The 15,803-nt window shown below is 38.8% G+C and overlaps 4 protein-coding genes across 9 annotated transcripts; 2 read left to right on the top strand and 2 right to left on the bottom strand.

The window, feature by feature from the left end:
• Positions 1-159: 159 nt before the first annotated feature.
• Positions 160-4,399, top strand: LOC105837823 (kinesin-like protein KIF23). 3 transcript variants are annotated; one of them, XM_036292419.1, is made up of 9 exons: positions 160-641; positions 720-850; positions 1,074-1,156; positions 1,262-1,366; positions 1,433-1,579; positions 1,696-1,900; positions 2,168-2,283; positions 2,388-2,621; positions 2,678-4,399. In XM_036292419.1, the coding sequence occupies exons 1-9, from the start codon at positions 481-483 to the stop codon at positions 2,804-2,806; spliced, it is 1,311 nt and encodes a 436-aa protein (XP_036148312.1). In that variant the 5' UTR covers positions 160-480; the 3' UTR covers positions 2,807-4,399. The 3 variants fall into 3 exon arrangements, with proteins under 3 accessions (XP_036148312.1, XP_012538382.2, XP_036148313.1); XM_012682928.3 differs by having other exon boundaries at positions 163-641; positions 1,696-2,283; XM_036292420.1 differs by lacking the exons at positions 1,074-1,156; positions 1,262-1,366 and having other exon boundaries at positions 300-641; positions 1,696-2,283.
• Positions 2,873-10,507, bottom strand: LOC105837822 (phosphatidylinositol 5-phosphate 4-kinase type-2 alpha). Of its 4 annotated transcripts, none has more exons than XM_012682926.3 (10): positions 10,369-10,507; positions 8,676-8,957; positions 8,131-8,228; positions 7,603-7,713; positions 7,185-7,382; positions 6,368-6,506; positions 6,007-6,306; positions 5,704-5,879; positions 5,467-5,621; positions 3,218-5,354 (listed from the first exon to the last, which is right to left on the bottom strand). In XM_012682926.3, the coding sequence occupies exons 2-10, from the start codon at positions 8,811-8,813 to the stop codon at positions 5,167-5,169; spliced, it is 1,503 nt and encodes a 500-aa protein (XP_012538380.1). In that variant the 5' UTR covers positions 8,814-8,957; positions 10,369-10,507; the 3' UTR covers positions 3,218-5,166. The 4 variants fall into 4 exon arrangements, with proteins under 4 accessions (XP_012538381.1, XP_012538380.1, XP_012538379.1 ...); XM_012682925.3 differs by lacking the exon at positions 10,369-10,507 and adding an exon at positions 9,077-10,349; XM_012682924.3 differs by lacking the exon at positions 10,369-10,507 and adding an exon at positions 9,093-10,349.
• A 148-nt stretch (positions 10,508-10,655) lies between these two features.
• LOC105837824 (carnosine N-methyltransferase) lies at positions 10,656-13,358 on the top strand. Its single transcript, XM_012682930.3, has 7 exons — positions 10,656-10,911; positions 11,239-11,446; positions 11,662-11,819; positions 12,049-12,189; positions 12,260-12,422; positions 12,492-12,725; positions 12,796-13,358. Exons 1-7 carry the CDS (start codon positions 10,793-10,795, stop codon positions 12,967-12,969), a joined length of 1,197 nt encoding a protein of 398 aa, XP_012538384.1. The 5' UTR covers positions 10,656-10,792; the 3' UTR covers positions 12,970-13,358.
• Positions 13,359-13,505: 147 nt separating this feature from the next.
• Positions 13,506-15,081, bottom strand: LOC105837825 (protein KTI12 homolog). Its single transcript, XM_012682931.3, has 5 exons — positions 14,680-15,081; positions 14,318-14,579; positions 14,103-14,241; positions 13,966-14,028; positions 13,506-13,722 (listed from the first exon to the last, which is right to left on the bottom strand). The coding sequence occupies exons 1-5, from the start codon at positions 14,849-14,851 to the stop codon at positions 13,525-13,527; spliced, it is 834 nt and encodes a 277-aa protein (XP_012538385.1). The 5' UTR covers positions 14,852-15,081; the 3' UTR covers positions 13,506-13,524.
• Positions 15,082-15,803: the final 722 nt, after the last annotated feature.

Below are 15,803 nucleotides of genomic sequence, written 5' to 3'. Positions count from 1 at the left end.
TGCGTTCCGTTTCACGCATGATACGCATGATGCATCGTTCATCTTTGTTGTTTGTCAAATGTTAAACAAGGATGAACAATGCATTATGCGCATCATGCATTGAAACGGAACGCAGCCTTAGATTGTAAGCCGCAAACCATAAGAATTGACTAATGTTTGATTATTCTCTTCTCGCACTCAACTATAAATTGGTCAGTTTTTACTGACAACCTTACTACTACTGCCATTATAGACCTTGCATTACGTTTTTTAGCGCCTTCTTCTTTTTTGCCCTTTGAATTACTGTCCCTCCGGCGACAAAGTACCACGCTTTCATTTTAGCGCCTTACATAAGCAGTGACCGTTTAAATGTATCGCCATTTTGGAATTAAATGAAGTGAATGATCGAATCGGTCGATAATTTATTGCACGTTACCAGTCATTACCGGGCATCGATAACGTGAGAAATGTGGCACCTGTTGCGTCCGATTGGCGCAACGGATGCTAAGTTTTAAATGTTTGGCGCACGTGGGTGTTTGGCGGTATGACGTGTACGAAACATGTTTTTCTGTTTTTGCTTGTGTGAACTCCAAACTGATTGCAAAGTTACGGTTGTTGCAGAGGATTCACTTATTGCGCCTTTTGTTAAATAACATGGCTGCGTTAGTTAGCTCAGATACAGATATCGCCTAAAACCTTTGTTTACACGTTGTCTTACGTCGCGATTTTCTTGTTTGCAGTCTGGACGATTTCTTTCCCAAGGTGAACGCGCCAGATCCACAGAATAAGCGAGCGATCGTGAGGATGATTCGAATCCTGGAGACGCGTATTCACAAAAGAAATCTGCTACAGGAAGACGTGCTCGAGAAACGTATGAATAATTCCTATTTTTCCATGTGTAACTATTATCCCTATTTTTATAATATTATTTTTATACTAGATTTGTTGCAGAAAATCTCATACATGAGAAATGTATAAATAATTCCCATTTTTCACATGTATATGATCATTATTCCTATATATCCTTCTCTTTGAATGTATTACTGTTATTTGCTGCTGTATAATTTCTCAGAGTTGATATAATTCTTTTTTAGAGGAATATTTTAGAAACATATTAGTGGAACTGGAAAATGAAAATGTATCTCTAAGACATGACAATAACGAGCAGAAAAAAGTAGTAAGATCACTTTGATACAATAACAAATATAATTATGCTTTACAATATATATTTTTTAAAAATATCTTTCTGATAGTACAGCACTAGCACTGGCAAATTTTTCAGATCTCTGTATTGGAGGGTCGCATCTATAAGTTACAGAATCATATTGATAGCCTGCTATACAAATTGAATAATGCATGTGACGCTCTGAGGAATCTACAGCAAGAAGTAAGCATAATCTTAATATTGCATTTTATTCTTTTTTTTTATATGTAATTAATATAATTTCTGTAGCTTAGGGACAAAGACAGACAACTTAAGGAATACATGTTAGAGAAACAAAAAATAATACAGAGATGTAACGATAAAATACAAATTGAGACTGACAGAATGGCTGAGGCAATGGAAACAAAATTGCAGGAACAACATGAACGGCTGACGGTATATTTCAGAGTTTACAAATTTTACAACTTGATATTTCTTCTTTCAATACATTTTAGAATTGTCTCTCCTAATATCCTCGGTGATTTATCCATTAAAATCTAAACCATTTTTAGAGCTGCATCAAAAAGAAAGATGACAAATTGAGATTGGTGAGACACATATTGACTTCGGTTCGTGAAGAGACATCTGATAATGTCACCTTGACATCACCAATAGCCTCGAGTTCGAGAGTGGAGACTGCGGAAAAAGCGACTTCGATAGTTGAAGAAGAATCTTCCAATGTGACGCCCATCAATCTTCAAGTTTCTGGAAGCACTTGTGAGCAAATCTGCCCGCCTTCTCTTTCTCCCTGTGTAGAAACCATTTCCAATGACATCCACGATGAAAAAGCTACAGATGGACCGAGCTCTTTATCTAAAGAAAAACCAATGTCCACAATGACATTTGTTGAGCCTCACATTTCTGACTCTCAATACCAGAACCGTCGAACATCATTTCGCACAATAGCTAATTTTAATAATATCCAAAGAAAAGTCGCAGAGGAGCCAATCCTGATCACAGTTAAAGAATTTTCCATATCTTCAGATTCAAAAGTCGAGATTGCAGAGGAACCAAATCCATCGATGCCTGTTAACTTTCCATCATCATCTACGAATGCATCAATTGATACAATTGTTACTAAAACCAAATTAAATACAAAGGTAATAAAGAATTGCGGAAATTTAAGTACAAGATTAATTTGTATTCTTCAACATCGTATTCAGTTAACTGTAAACTGATCTTCATACATATGTATTAATTCAAGATTCCGGTAGTGAACCCGAGATATCAGCGAGTACAAAATTTAGATAGTTGGATAGATCATCGTCCCACAGGAATAGTTCCAACTGGCACAATTTTACAGCCGCAAATGCAACCTCGTAAACGAACCATTCGAAAGCTGATGAATCCAAAAGATTTTGTAGCCAGATCTTCCAGATATTGCCTTTTTTCCCAAGAACAAGGTGCGGACGGTGCACTTGAAACCAAATTGTACAAGGTAAGCCCTGTTATGACATTACTTCCGAGAATGTACTATATCCTTGCATGTTGCAGGCCAATGTATTGCCAACATGTGGAGGAGGGGCACAGATTGTATTTAACGATATAGAATGCTTGACGCAGATATCTCCAACCACTACAAAACATAATAGCCAAATAAAAAATGGAAAATCCAGTAAATAAATTCTACCAGAAACTTCATGTAAACCTTAAGATATAGTTTATGAGAACATAGTTACAGAGTTGATATTTTTTCTTATTTATTTCTTGTTATTTATTTAACAGATATATTTGAGAGAGTGCCATTTTAGTTTTTTCCCATATAGACATCTTGGAATTTATGCAATCAATCATTTTTGTAAAAGATTAAAAAATATCCCACATGTCAGAAGATAATAACAATTTATTTTTCTCTTGCTTTCAAATGTCGTAAAGTAATATCTGATGTTTCAATTCCAAAGTATCCATACAGTGTAATGATATATAAGTTGGAAGACGGACTCTGTACAAGTCGAGATGGTAAACTAAAACTAAAAAGAAAAAGACTGCAATGTTATCTTACACATGTAATAAAGCTGCACAAATGACTTTGCGTACCGATGAATCTCAATTTATTTGAATGTGAACAAAGATTATCGTTGCACACACACGAGGACGCATGCTAACGGATGGAATTCCTCATTTATTAGCGAATGCTGCTGCGACTAAAAGATTTCGCTAGTTAAAGCAGATTTTTTAAATATCGTATTATCTCATACGATTAACAATTGCGTAAAAACCGCTGATACTTTTGAAACTTAAAATATTCTGCAACAAATACGCAATAATGAACATCCCCTCCTCCTTTCACTTATCGCACTTATAATCTTGGTGCGCGCGATTAAACGATAAAATATACAAAATTATACGCGTATCAAGACTAGATGAATATGTTAATCATTAGAATAATTAGTCATTATATTATAATCGGATCTCTAACAAATTATACATATATTTATATATATAAAAGTGTATTAGATATTATTTAAAGATATTGTCTTACGCAACGCGGTGCACATTCTCCTTTTTCTCGTAATACAATACAAATTGCTCAACAGGTAGACGTTCGACTTTCGTTAAATATTTGCTCACTAAATAAACAAATTTACGATGAACAATACGGAATATAAAAGCGTGTATATATTAATTCACAATCCAGAGAAACTGACAAATGATATAATGTACAGAAATTTACAGGTATATCTTTGGAAGAACGGTGCGTCTTTCGGAGTATTTTCTTAGAAAGCTGTAAAAGCAAGTTATTGACTCGAGTTTCGTGATGAGTATCAAAGAGATATGTATAGTGTGGATAATACCGTTCAACAGATCGTATCATACACATTAAATGTATTTTGCAAAGTAACTAAACTGCTCAATCCGCGATAACCAAAATGTAATTTAATCCACTCAGAATAAACATAACATTTACAAAGTGTATTTTATTTCGTAATGATTCATATATGCATATTTACACGTATGTGTATGTCGCTATGTGTGTATTCATTGCTCTCGACACTACAAAGTGTATATCAATATCGATAACTTCAGCGAAACAACGAATATTTGTAGTTTCGAGCTACTAAAATTACATCTTATACGTTAAAACGATTAGGCGCATACCCAGGCAGTTCTATACTTGGCAAGCGCCACAATAGTTGAGATTTATTGCAACGGTAACACATCAAGTTAAATTATTTTTCTGTAGCATGAGAGTCGTATCCAGTGATTAATCCGAAATAAAAAAAAACTGCTGCTAATACATTTTCAGATATTGCTATCAGCTATTGATATCGATAGATAAGAATTTGTGCGACTTCGAGCTTTTTATCTCAATCCGCAAATAATACTGCTTGTTCAATTGGTGTATACTCCAATGCCATTAATTTTCTGTCCTGGTTTATTCATCAAACGATATAAAATCGTTGAATATTATTTCATTTTTCGAGACATGTGCGACGAGAAGAATGGGCGACAGAGAAAAGAGGAGGCGTCGATTTTTTCATTTTTACGAAAATTCTCGCGCGTTTGCAAGTGTGTATATGTAATGCTATGTGCGATTAAATGTTTTATCACGGAGATAAAGTAGTTTCAAGCGATAAATTCGAGAAACCGATCACACTTCTTCACGATTGACGTGAAGATTGACTAAATGAAGCAATGTAGACACGATAAGTAATAATCGAGGATAAAAATTTCTTTCCATAAAATATAATAAACAATACCGATGTGCAGAAATATCGGCAAAGGACTCGTTCACTTAAAGAGCTCGCGCACCGATCGATTTGTTACGCGCTTCTATTCGATCGCGTGTGACTCGCAAGTCAAAGCGCTATTAAGAAATAACCGGTGCCCAAAAGCAAACCGAACGGAGACCAATGATTTAATCTCCAGAACTCCCCCCCCCCCTCATACGAGTTACGATTAATTCGATTTCACTCCGATAGTACACAGTAAGCGGTAATATCGTCGCAAATTGATCATTTTATGCACGATTAATATTTTTTTTACTCTATGACTTTGCTCATAAACTCTATAAATCGTTTGCCGTATTGTTCTGGATCACAGGTGGATATACCATCGACATTAGCACCATATTTAACGGTCTTGGCCGCTTTCGCCGCTTGCTTACGTACACCATAATGCGTTAGCACATCTATTATGGCCAAAAAATAAATTTCTTTCGTAGGAGCACCTAAAAAGAAAGATATATATGAAGAAAGATGAGCATTTTACGCCTTTCGCACAAGTATATGATTATCTTTATTTACGGAAATTTACGTAAAGTTTATTTATGGAAAAAGTACCTTCTTTACTAGGAATAGCGTAAATATCTAGCTCGGGTATTATCGCATCTTCGTACTGTAGACTGGTTTCACGCATTAACGCGGCATGAGGTGACTCGGGAGGCGTTGCCATAGTGGTAACCGCATGGCCGACGCCACTCCAATTCCATAAGCGGCTGCAAACAAAAGTGGAGTTATCAATGAATAAATCAAATGAAAACTCAATCAGCTTTTGTTACAACAAAAATATTCGCTTACTCTGTCCCTGGAGTTCGAGATTCTAATCCGCTACCGGACTCGCTGTCATCCTCATCTTCGTGATTGTCCTCGTCATCCTCTCTTTCTGCACGTTCTCGGTTCTCTTGCTCCGCTCGCGCGCAATCATGCACGCCGAGTAGCAAAGAGTAATCCATCAAGTGTAACTTCGTCAAGAACTACAGAAACACAGATTATCTCAAATACTTCACAGTTTTTCACAAATTTGATAAATAATTCAAGATTCTTTTAAAATAACTCTCACGATAACAAAAAACTCGCAATCAAAATTTATTATATGCTTACATCTACATCGGCGGTTAATGTTTCTATTAGCTTAGCTTTGGCCTCTTCTCCAATGTAAATCTTCATGCCTTCTTTAACGAAATCGTTATCTTTGTAGGTAGGAAGATCCTTCTCCTTCTCTTTATCCGATGCTTCCCGATCCACTGTCGAACCTTTCAGGTCATATTTCTTATGCGTCGTTAGATGATTCGAAAATACATTTCTTATGGCAACCACGTAATGCTCGACACCATCGACAGTCAGCCGGTACATTCCCAAGTATTGCGGTAACAATGTTTTTCCATGTCGCTCGACAATATACTGTAACGCAATGTTCATATAGTCTCGAATCTTTGTGGCATTCACTTCCGATTATACTTACGGGATGATAATGCTTCAAGAACGAGTGCATCCTTTCCACTTCCTCGCTCGTAAGGGTTTTAATTATAAACAGTTTGTCGTAAGATTGATAAAACTTTGCGCCGCTTTTCCCAGAGGAATCGTCAAGCACTGGTTGCGATCTGAAAGAAAAAAAAGAAGAGATATGAAACTTGCACTTTTTAGGTACACGTGTGCACTTGTAAAGGAAGATCAAACAATGGTTCGAATGACCACTGGCAAGGGAGCGATATGAGAGTAATATGATCTTGTAAAATGTGAATGATGAGTCACTGTTGAAGAGCGACAATATTAGATAATCGATGGACATTTTGATGTAGCCTTCACCTGGTGTGTGAAGTGATTGATATTAGAGTTATCACAATTAATTAATGTGAGAATATTAATTGACAATTACAAGTAATAAAAATTAAAACATTATTCTTTCCCCACTTTCCTCAAAATTCCCTTTACTCCAGTATTATGAACAATAAAATGATTATCGTTACCATTCCTGTCATTATCGTCGACAATATAAAGCGTGACTTGTTGTTAATTATCTTTGTTATCTTAGCGCACAATATTTTAATGATAATGATTCATGACTGAAATATTTTCTCACCATGCTTTAAATCGGCAGTTTTCAGTAATATTTTCACTCGCAAAGTGTTTTAAACTACCACGTTTGAATAAAGCAATCAGTAAGGTATTAATGAATTATTGTGCTTAGTCACGTCGATTCTCACGTCTCGCGTAGGCCTTTAACTGTGTTAAAAACGACGAAATAAACGCATAGCGTGACAAAATCAAATTTCGCTAACCTCAGGCGTTTTGGTTTAAAACTGGAGGTACGTAGCGGTTTGTTTAGAATAGAATTGTGCGAGGAGGCAGAAGTAGGAGAGGAAAAGGTAATCGACGGAACGGTAGCGGCGCGTTGAACCAATTGATGAGTCCTTCCGCCTATTCCTTTGACCAAATCCGTACGCTGCTTTGCTCGCGAAGGATTAAACACCCGACATCTACCACATCAAAATCGTTACGTTACAACAAAGCCATTGCAGTAATTTTCGTCCATTCATAATTCACTTGCGACGAACAGAAATATCATCGAGCAACCACGAAAGCGAGTTTACTTTCAACTTTATACAAAGTGACCAGTGCATTTGTTATGTATTGCACATAGTGTCTTACCGGATACATCAAAGTCTAGTGAGGATAATCAATGCGTAAGCATATTACCTTGTCATCGACTCCTTGTAATCCAAGTCATCTATTCCAAATCTTTCTCGTAAATTCCTAAAGACTAACGGACAGTATTCTTTGATTTTAAAGTGCGAGGGCATATTCTCCCTGCAACAAAAGAAACAACAGCTTGCGTGTAACCAACTACCTCTGTGAATATATCTTAGTGGTAGTGAGATTAATAATATTGTGGCTCTACTCATTAGGATAAACAAATTTAAAATTAAGAGCAACTGCCAACATATTGGCTCAGTCCCAAGATGTTATAAACATAAACATAGACTAGAAATATATTATTTAACGTATTTCTAAGATTATCTCATTACACGTGTACAGCTGCTCAGTATATTTAGAGTATATTTAGAAACTATACAGACATATATATCATAATCAGCAAAATATGATCCAAGATACATGTATATGTGAAAAAAAATTAATTGCAAGAAAGAATCAATATTAGATGCAATCACAAAGAATGCTATGTAATGCACGTGTCATATGAAAAGAAACAAGAGACAAACTTACTTGTTGAAGAGATGGTTATCCACTTTCAACTTGCTGTAAGCTCTAAAATCATCTGGCAAGAGCATTACTGGAATGTTAACATGACTAAGTTCGTTTATCTGCAACGTAGCAAATATAATTACAAGGTTAATCTCATGAAATGTCAGGCTTAATTAATTAAAAATTAGTGGTCAAGTTCGACCGATTCATCCATTCGAATACAACGGGAAAAATATTAAACCAACAAGTTCCGAGAAGACTCGGTAAACGTCGCCGTGCACGTTTGTCTATGTACACGTGATGGAATCAGAGAGCAATTGACATAATTACGAGGCGTCAAGGTAGGCGAATCAACGCCGCGGAGTGCGTGTCCAACGCGTATTACGTTGTTCCGTTCGACGGACCGGTGACGCAACGACGGACGGGAGGACGGAGGAACACGCGGGGCACGCAATGAAAATAGAAAAGTGGCAATGACGATGGTGACGTTCGCCGCGGACGGCGCGAAAATGTCAGGACCCGTCAACGTTAGAGGAGCGCGCGGCAAGGAAAAGGCTCTGTCTTACCGTGTGATTGACACCCCACATAAACACGCTGAGGAGCGGCTCGTTCGCGCGGAACAGCTTAACCTTCTGATGCTTCACCCGGAAATGCTTCTTCTTCAGCTTACTGAGCCCGCTGGATACGTGCGGTGCCACCGACATCCTTGCTGCTATTGTCAACCCGCGCGCAACGTGTCAAATTTGTCGTCACCGTACGGGGCGACAGACTCCCGAAGGGGACTGGTTGTTTCCTCGCGCGCTTCTCACCCTCGTTCTGGGTACTCCACTTCGGACTCACCCTCCGGACTGATGGAAAGGAGTAAAATAAGCGAGAGAAAGAAAAAGAAAGAGAGAGAGAGAGAGAGAGAGAGAGAGTGAGAGAGAGAGAGAGAGAGAGAGAGAAAGATTTCCTCTTGTTGTCTCACTTATATCGTAATTCACCTCGTCGTTTACGGACGGGGACGTCTACGCGCGAAATACCGCTCCGCGCGCGAGGCGCACCACCAGGAGGTCGAGTTGGAGCGGAGCGGGGTGGGGTGGGGTGGCGGGGAGATCGGCAGCTTCCTTATGAGCCGAGCACGGCGAAACGGTAGTACACGCCCAACTTCGAATCTCGAAGGACCTGCGGACTCTTCTCACGAAATCTCTTCGTCACAACTCTACACGACGAGGACGACGAATCACTGATGAAATCACGAATCACGACGGACGGACAGATGAGCGAACGTACGTCGCATGCACGCACCCACCACCTCTCGCGCTACCTCGCCGCGCCGCTGCTGCTGCCGTTGCCGCGCACTTTGGCAACCCCCTCCTCGTGCCCCTCGGCGCACACCTCGCGCGCGCTTCCAAGCCACCCACGGGTGTCTCAGTGTCCCCCTCAATAGCGTAGTCGTGGTCGTGGTCCGGCTCTGCTTTGCTTGTGACACGAATCACACGAACCGCGGAATAACCGGACCAGCGGTTGCCGTGCCGATCATCGAGCTCCTTTTAAAAATGGCGAACATAAAAGAGAAAGAGAGCAAAAGAGAGAAACAGAAAGAACTGATGCACTTTTCGATGGAATCTTCCACCTCTTGGAAATTATCGCATGCGCGCGTGCGAGTCCGTCGTCAAACCGACTTATCTTTCTGCGACAAGCGATCGCTGCACTGGTTTCGAGGTTAGCAAAATATCGGGAGCTTTGGTGTGCTTCAACCACACACACCAAAGCTGAAAATCGCATGGAAATAATCGATTGATCGATAATAAGAGGCCGAAAAATCTGTCCATTTTGACGATCGGTCCCCGTTTGAATAAATGCGATTGTCGCGAAGCGAGGTGCGGCAAGAAAATCCCTAGATTGCGCGCGACTTTCACATGAATCGTCCCCCCATTCCCCCCTCCCCATCGCTGTCGCCAACTTCCGGTTCCGCCGCAATTAGCGTTTCGCGCAGCAGTGATCCGCGAGATCGATCGATCTCTCCGCTTTTTTGAGGTCCGAGGTCAGTGGGTCAAATCGGAACCGAGAACAGTTTCTCTATTCGAAATTTCCCCCCTCGACTTCGAACGACATACGCGCAGAGCAAAGGTGGCGTCGCGTTTCTTTGCTCTACGTTCGCTCTCTCGGTCACGTCGACTGTCATGATCACGTGGCAATGTTAGAGGGAATGAGTTGACGGCGCGAAGAAAACCCGAGAAACAGCTGACTCGGAATAAGATGACTAGATCGACTTACGATAACTTGACCGCGGTGTCCCGGAGATTTGTTTGCATTAGGCGAGCGAAATTATTATTCCTCGGAATCCTTTTCCTTCCTCGATTAATGTTTATTTCATTATTATAAGCACGGAAGACGTAAAAGGGATAAACGCGACACAATTTCCCGTCAGCTGTACCTTCCGCATCTCGTGTTTCTTCTTCCTCTCGTGTGAGGCGTACGTACACCTCTCTTGCTTGAGGGTGCAGAAAGCGCAGAATGGAACAGAGCGAAGAACAATAGCTACTGCCGCGTGTTTTGTGTCGCCTTGTGAACGGGCTGTAACGTTTTCTTCGGCGCGCGCGGAGCGCGGAGCCGCGGAGTGTGAGAGAGCGCGAGAACGAGAGAGGTGGGATTCATTACAAAATAAGACCCGCGCTCGAACGAGGCGACGTTGGTAAAGATGGAAGCGATGGACACCACGACCACGAACTCACATCCGAGGAGAATGCACAACAGTTACGAGGATGAGGAGGAGCGGAAGCACTTTCAGAGGATTGTCTCCGCGTTCAGATATTACAAGTAAGTACCCGACCGCGGCTCCGGTCAATGCCGACTCTCCCCTTTTGTCTCTTACTTTCCATCCGCTCTTGTTCTTCGAATCCGACGGTGACGAAGACCGGCACGGTCAGCGGCGACAGCTTCGGTTACTTTTTCGTATTAACACTCAAAAGCCATGGGGAAGACATGTCACCTTAATTATCGTTTGCCGCGAGGACTTTGATTTTGATTTAGTAGAGGCCACTCTCCCCCATGATACATTTACTGTGTAAATAATGTCGTCAGTCCGATACTCTATGCGTGGAAATTTTTGTTTGCTCAATTTCTCTTTCTCTGTTTCTTGCGCAGAACGCACTCTCTGTTGAGAGTAAGGAAAACAGAGTCCTATTTCCACAGTCTGCCGCAACATCACCAAAAGCTTTTATCCAAATATGGGCAACACTTGCAAGAAGTCAAACGATGTATTGGGAATAATGATGAGATTATAAAGCTCATAATAAAAGACGTAGCTCATATATTTGAAAACGTGTGTCCAAGTACTGCACAAGTTGACAATGTAAGAATACTTTTGTCTATTTAATTCTATTGTATATTTATAGATTAATATTACAAAAAATATTAATCTAATAAACTTTTATTATATGTATAACAAAATTAATATGGTGAAATATATTTAGATATTTTTATTTCTATATCTTGTCTAAATTTAATTATTTAAACGTGTCTTCACAATATTGTTCCATTTTGTGACATAGATGGGTTTCATTGCAGACGTTAAATCTAAGGCCTGTAATGTCAGATCAAGAAAAGGTGCAAGCTACCATTAAGCAACTGGTACGAGACTGGAGCGTGGAAGGTGCTGAGGAACGAAAAGCATGTTATAAGCCAATCATAGATGAAGTATTACATCAATTTCCACTGGAACATTGGTATGATAATCTGCTTATTGTATAAGTATTAAAATATACTGAGAAAATTCGAAAACAAAAGAAATTTGTAAAATGTCTAGAAACAAAGCTGCTTTTTAATTAGTATTTCAATAGGATTGAATCCTTGAAAAAACTGCAGCTAAAGGTCCTTAAGACTTTAGAAATTTCTTTTGTAAAACCTTGTTAAAACATAACTGAAAGAAATATCAAATAATAGTTAAACTTCCAGTACGCCGTCGGACGTGCATATTTTAGTACCTGGTGCAGGACTGGGCCGTCTTGCCTTTGAAATCGCGAAGCAGGGATATACCTGCCAAGGGAATGAATTTTCCCTCTTCATGCTGTTTGCATCAAACTTTGTATTAAATAAGTAAGTGATAATACACATAGTAATCATCGTGCGCCTTTGAATTTTTAATTCTCTATTTTAAAATATATAGATGTAGAGAAATAAACTCGTATCACGTACACCCTTGGGTGCATCAATACATGAATAACTTGAAACCTGAGCATCAGACGCAAGCAGTTTCCTTTCCCGATGTGAACCCGAGCGATCTTCCAGGGACCGCGCAATTTTCTATGACGGCGGGTGACTTTTTAGAGGTAAAATAAAAATATATGATATATAAATAATCATAATGGTTTGTTTAATAAAATCGGTATTTATTTCAGGTTTATACGGAAAGCAATCATTGGGATTGCGTCGCAACATGCTTCTTCATAGACTGTGCCAATAATGTTGTACAATTTATTGAGACAATTTATAAAATCTTGAAACCAGGTGGTGTTTGGATAAATCTCGGACCGTTGCTCTATCACTTTAGTGATTTACCAAACGAAGAGTCGATCGAGCCAAGTTACGACGCTATTCGCGATGTTATTCTAGGCTTCGGCTTTCAATTGGAGGTAAAATAATCTATTTTTGGATATATTTTTAGAATGTTTCATCACGGACGTTGTCTATTTCTTTTTCCAGAAGGAGCAAACAAAAGTGAAAACGCGTTATGCGCAGAACATTAACAGTATGTTACAGTGCGAATACAATAGCGTGTACTTCGTTTGTCGAAAACCCAATGGACATGTAGATGGACATGTAAATCATAATCAGAACGGAGATGAAATTAACAGTGCGGAGGAACAAGAGAACTGAATAAAGCGTGGCACTTCTCTTTCATTAAGAAGTGTTAAACGCTGAAAAGTTGTTATTTAAGTGCACCTGTGTTTCACTATTGTGAACAATAGTTTCGTAATTGCGAAGACTTATATTTTTTCTTTTTTTTTATATCTTTACTTGTCTCAATCTGTTCAAATTTAAAAACTTAATTCATACGAGCGAGTTTTCAATGGTACTATGGAAGAATTGTCTTCATAACGTCAATAATGTTTCGAGGATAACAGACAAATTATTTTTTTAATATGATTAGTATACCATAATTCTAGACAATATCTAATCTAGGTGTATCTTTTGTTTATTGTATCGTGTTTGGGTAAAATTAGAAGATCAAACACATTTGACAAAGATTTATAAATATTTACAAACCAATGATTTTCATTACTGTACAATTATAACATGAATGATGTTATTGCATACTAATGTGATTTTACACACATACACACACCCACACCCACCATATACATACATACGTATAAAAAGTTACGTCAAGATGGGAAAAAAAAACAAAGATATACACCAAATTCAACTTTATCATATATTGTTATTGAGATATTGTACATATAATGTGGCAATTTTATCAACTTTATTTTGTTGCATCTTACTAAAAGTTAAAAATTGTCTTCGTAACATTGCAAGTTTTGATGGTGTAGTCGCACATTTTAAATTCACACTAGAACCTGGTATTTTTATGTCATGGTTCGTTCCCAGTCGTTGCATCGACAATATCACCTTTGATATAAGAGAAAAATATTCCTTATTAGCATTCACATTGTATAGATTGTCTGATAAAGTATCATGTACAGCTTTACAGATTGCTTTATAGATTACATATTGTACAGTACAAAAGAAACTTTTAAGAACAAGAATGAAAAACAAGAGTATAGCTATTGCTTTTGAATTCTTATTTAATACTAGATTACTTCTAATCAATATAGTAGTATATTTTCGAATTATTATACTTAAATAACTTACATTTGTCACATCTTTTGTTATATTATCCAATTCGTGCAGATAATTTGTAGACGCTAATGGTGGCTAAAAGAACAAACATCTTTTGTTTAATGAAGATCTACATTAGATTCGAAAAGGGGAAGAAAAAAGATACTAACGCTTTGAGTACTGAGATTTGGTTTTGGCAATTTGCCTTTGTATAAGTAGAAGTAAATCTCATCGTATGCTAGATTGTCGTCTGGTATAACTGTAAAAAGTGGACTATCCCATCGGTTTGTAGCTTCTGGTACTTCATATCTGTTATTCAACATCCGAATGTTAGAGAGATTATCATCTATTTCTTACAATTTTTTTTTATTATGTCATACATCACCTGGCCACAAGCGCGTTGAATATTTCTTCTTCGTATCGATTTGACTCACTTTGTTTGCTGTTCCATAGCTGGGCTTGTTCAATTGGTAAGTTGCAGTGCAACGTGCACTGAGGAGTCTTGTATAATTTAGTCGTACAGTAAATCTCGTACCTATACCCCTTGATGTAATTGCTACCATCGAATATCAACAAATCATTCGAGTTCAATTTACGTTGTATCTCCGATTTTATCGAGCTCCTGACAGCCTTTTCCTTTTTCGAATCTGATAAACGGGAGGCAGAGTTACAAAATATATCGACAGACGTTTGTTTATTGAAATTTATTTGCCTTCGTGAAAATATCGATCTTGTTCCTCGACTTACCCTCAAAATATCCATTTTTATTATAGCCTGCCTGGATTATCGCGTCGCTCTCGCTAATTATCTCAACGTTATGCCCACTATCCTTTAACCTTTCCTCGAAGTGACTCTTCAGTTCGAGACTCCTCGTTGTTTTACCGCTGCACGGTATGCCAGTTATCACTATCAGCGGCATTCTAACATAATGCTAAGTGAGAAGAGTTAAGCGTCCACAGGTTACAACCTCGTGGTACGGATCAACGACAGGAGGAAGAATGGGAAGAATAAGGAAGAAGGCGTCAGAATACTCAGAATGAATGCGTTCCGAAATGTACTGACAGAGAAAACAAATATTTTGGCGTTTCTTTCGAGTGGCTTCGAAAAAGTATCAATTTATAGTATATTCACACAACTTGCATAAGCGCATAAGCATATATATAAGGTCCGGTTCCACAACTCACGGTTAAATTAACTGGCCGATTATTCCATTGGAATTGACCAATCGTATTTGTCGTTAAGCAAAATTAACAAATACGATTGGTCAATTTTAATAATCGGCCAGTTAATTTAACCGTGAGTTGTGGAACCGGGCCTAAGAAAATTAATTGGTCTACAAGCACTTACATAAGAAAATAGACCAATCGAATTCCTTATGCATATGCTTATGCGCTTATTCCAGTTTGTGTGGATATACCATTAGGGGACGTGTGCTCCGCCTCCTACTGGCAATCTGCCGAGCTTGGCGGAGCCAATCGCAGTGCGGTCGGGACGTGTGGTTTGTTCGCGTCGCCATGCTCCGACATGCTCCTACTCACTCCAACGCATTCTAATAGGTTGGCGTCATCGGAATCAACGTATTGGAGTGCGTTGGGGTGAATAGGAGCATGTCGGAGCATGTGACGCGAACAGACCCGTGGTCTGGGGCTCGATTCTTGAATTCATTCGCAAAAAAACGTATGCGCAAATACCCGCTCTAACAGAAAAGTTGCAAGTTTATTGGTTAAAAGCCATACGATAGCCAATAAATTTTCAACTTTTCTGTAAGAACAGAATTTGCGAATACGTTTCTCTTGCGAATAAATTCAAGAATCGAGCCCCTGGGGCTCGATTCTTGAAGTCATTCGCAAGAGAAACGTATACGCAAATAC

This window comes from Monomorium pharaonis, chromosome 9 (assembly GCF_013373865.1).
Source record: "Monomorium pharaonis isolate MP-MQ-018 chromosome 9, ASM1337386v2, whole genome shotgun sequence".
NCBI classification, from domain to species: Eukaryota; Metazoa; Arthropoda; class Insecta; order Hymenoptera; family Formicidae; genus Monomorium; species Monomorium pharaonis.
Note: the sequence above shows the minus strand (reverse complement) of the source record. Positions and strands in the feature narration are given on the sequence as shown.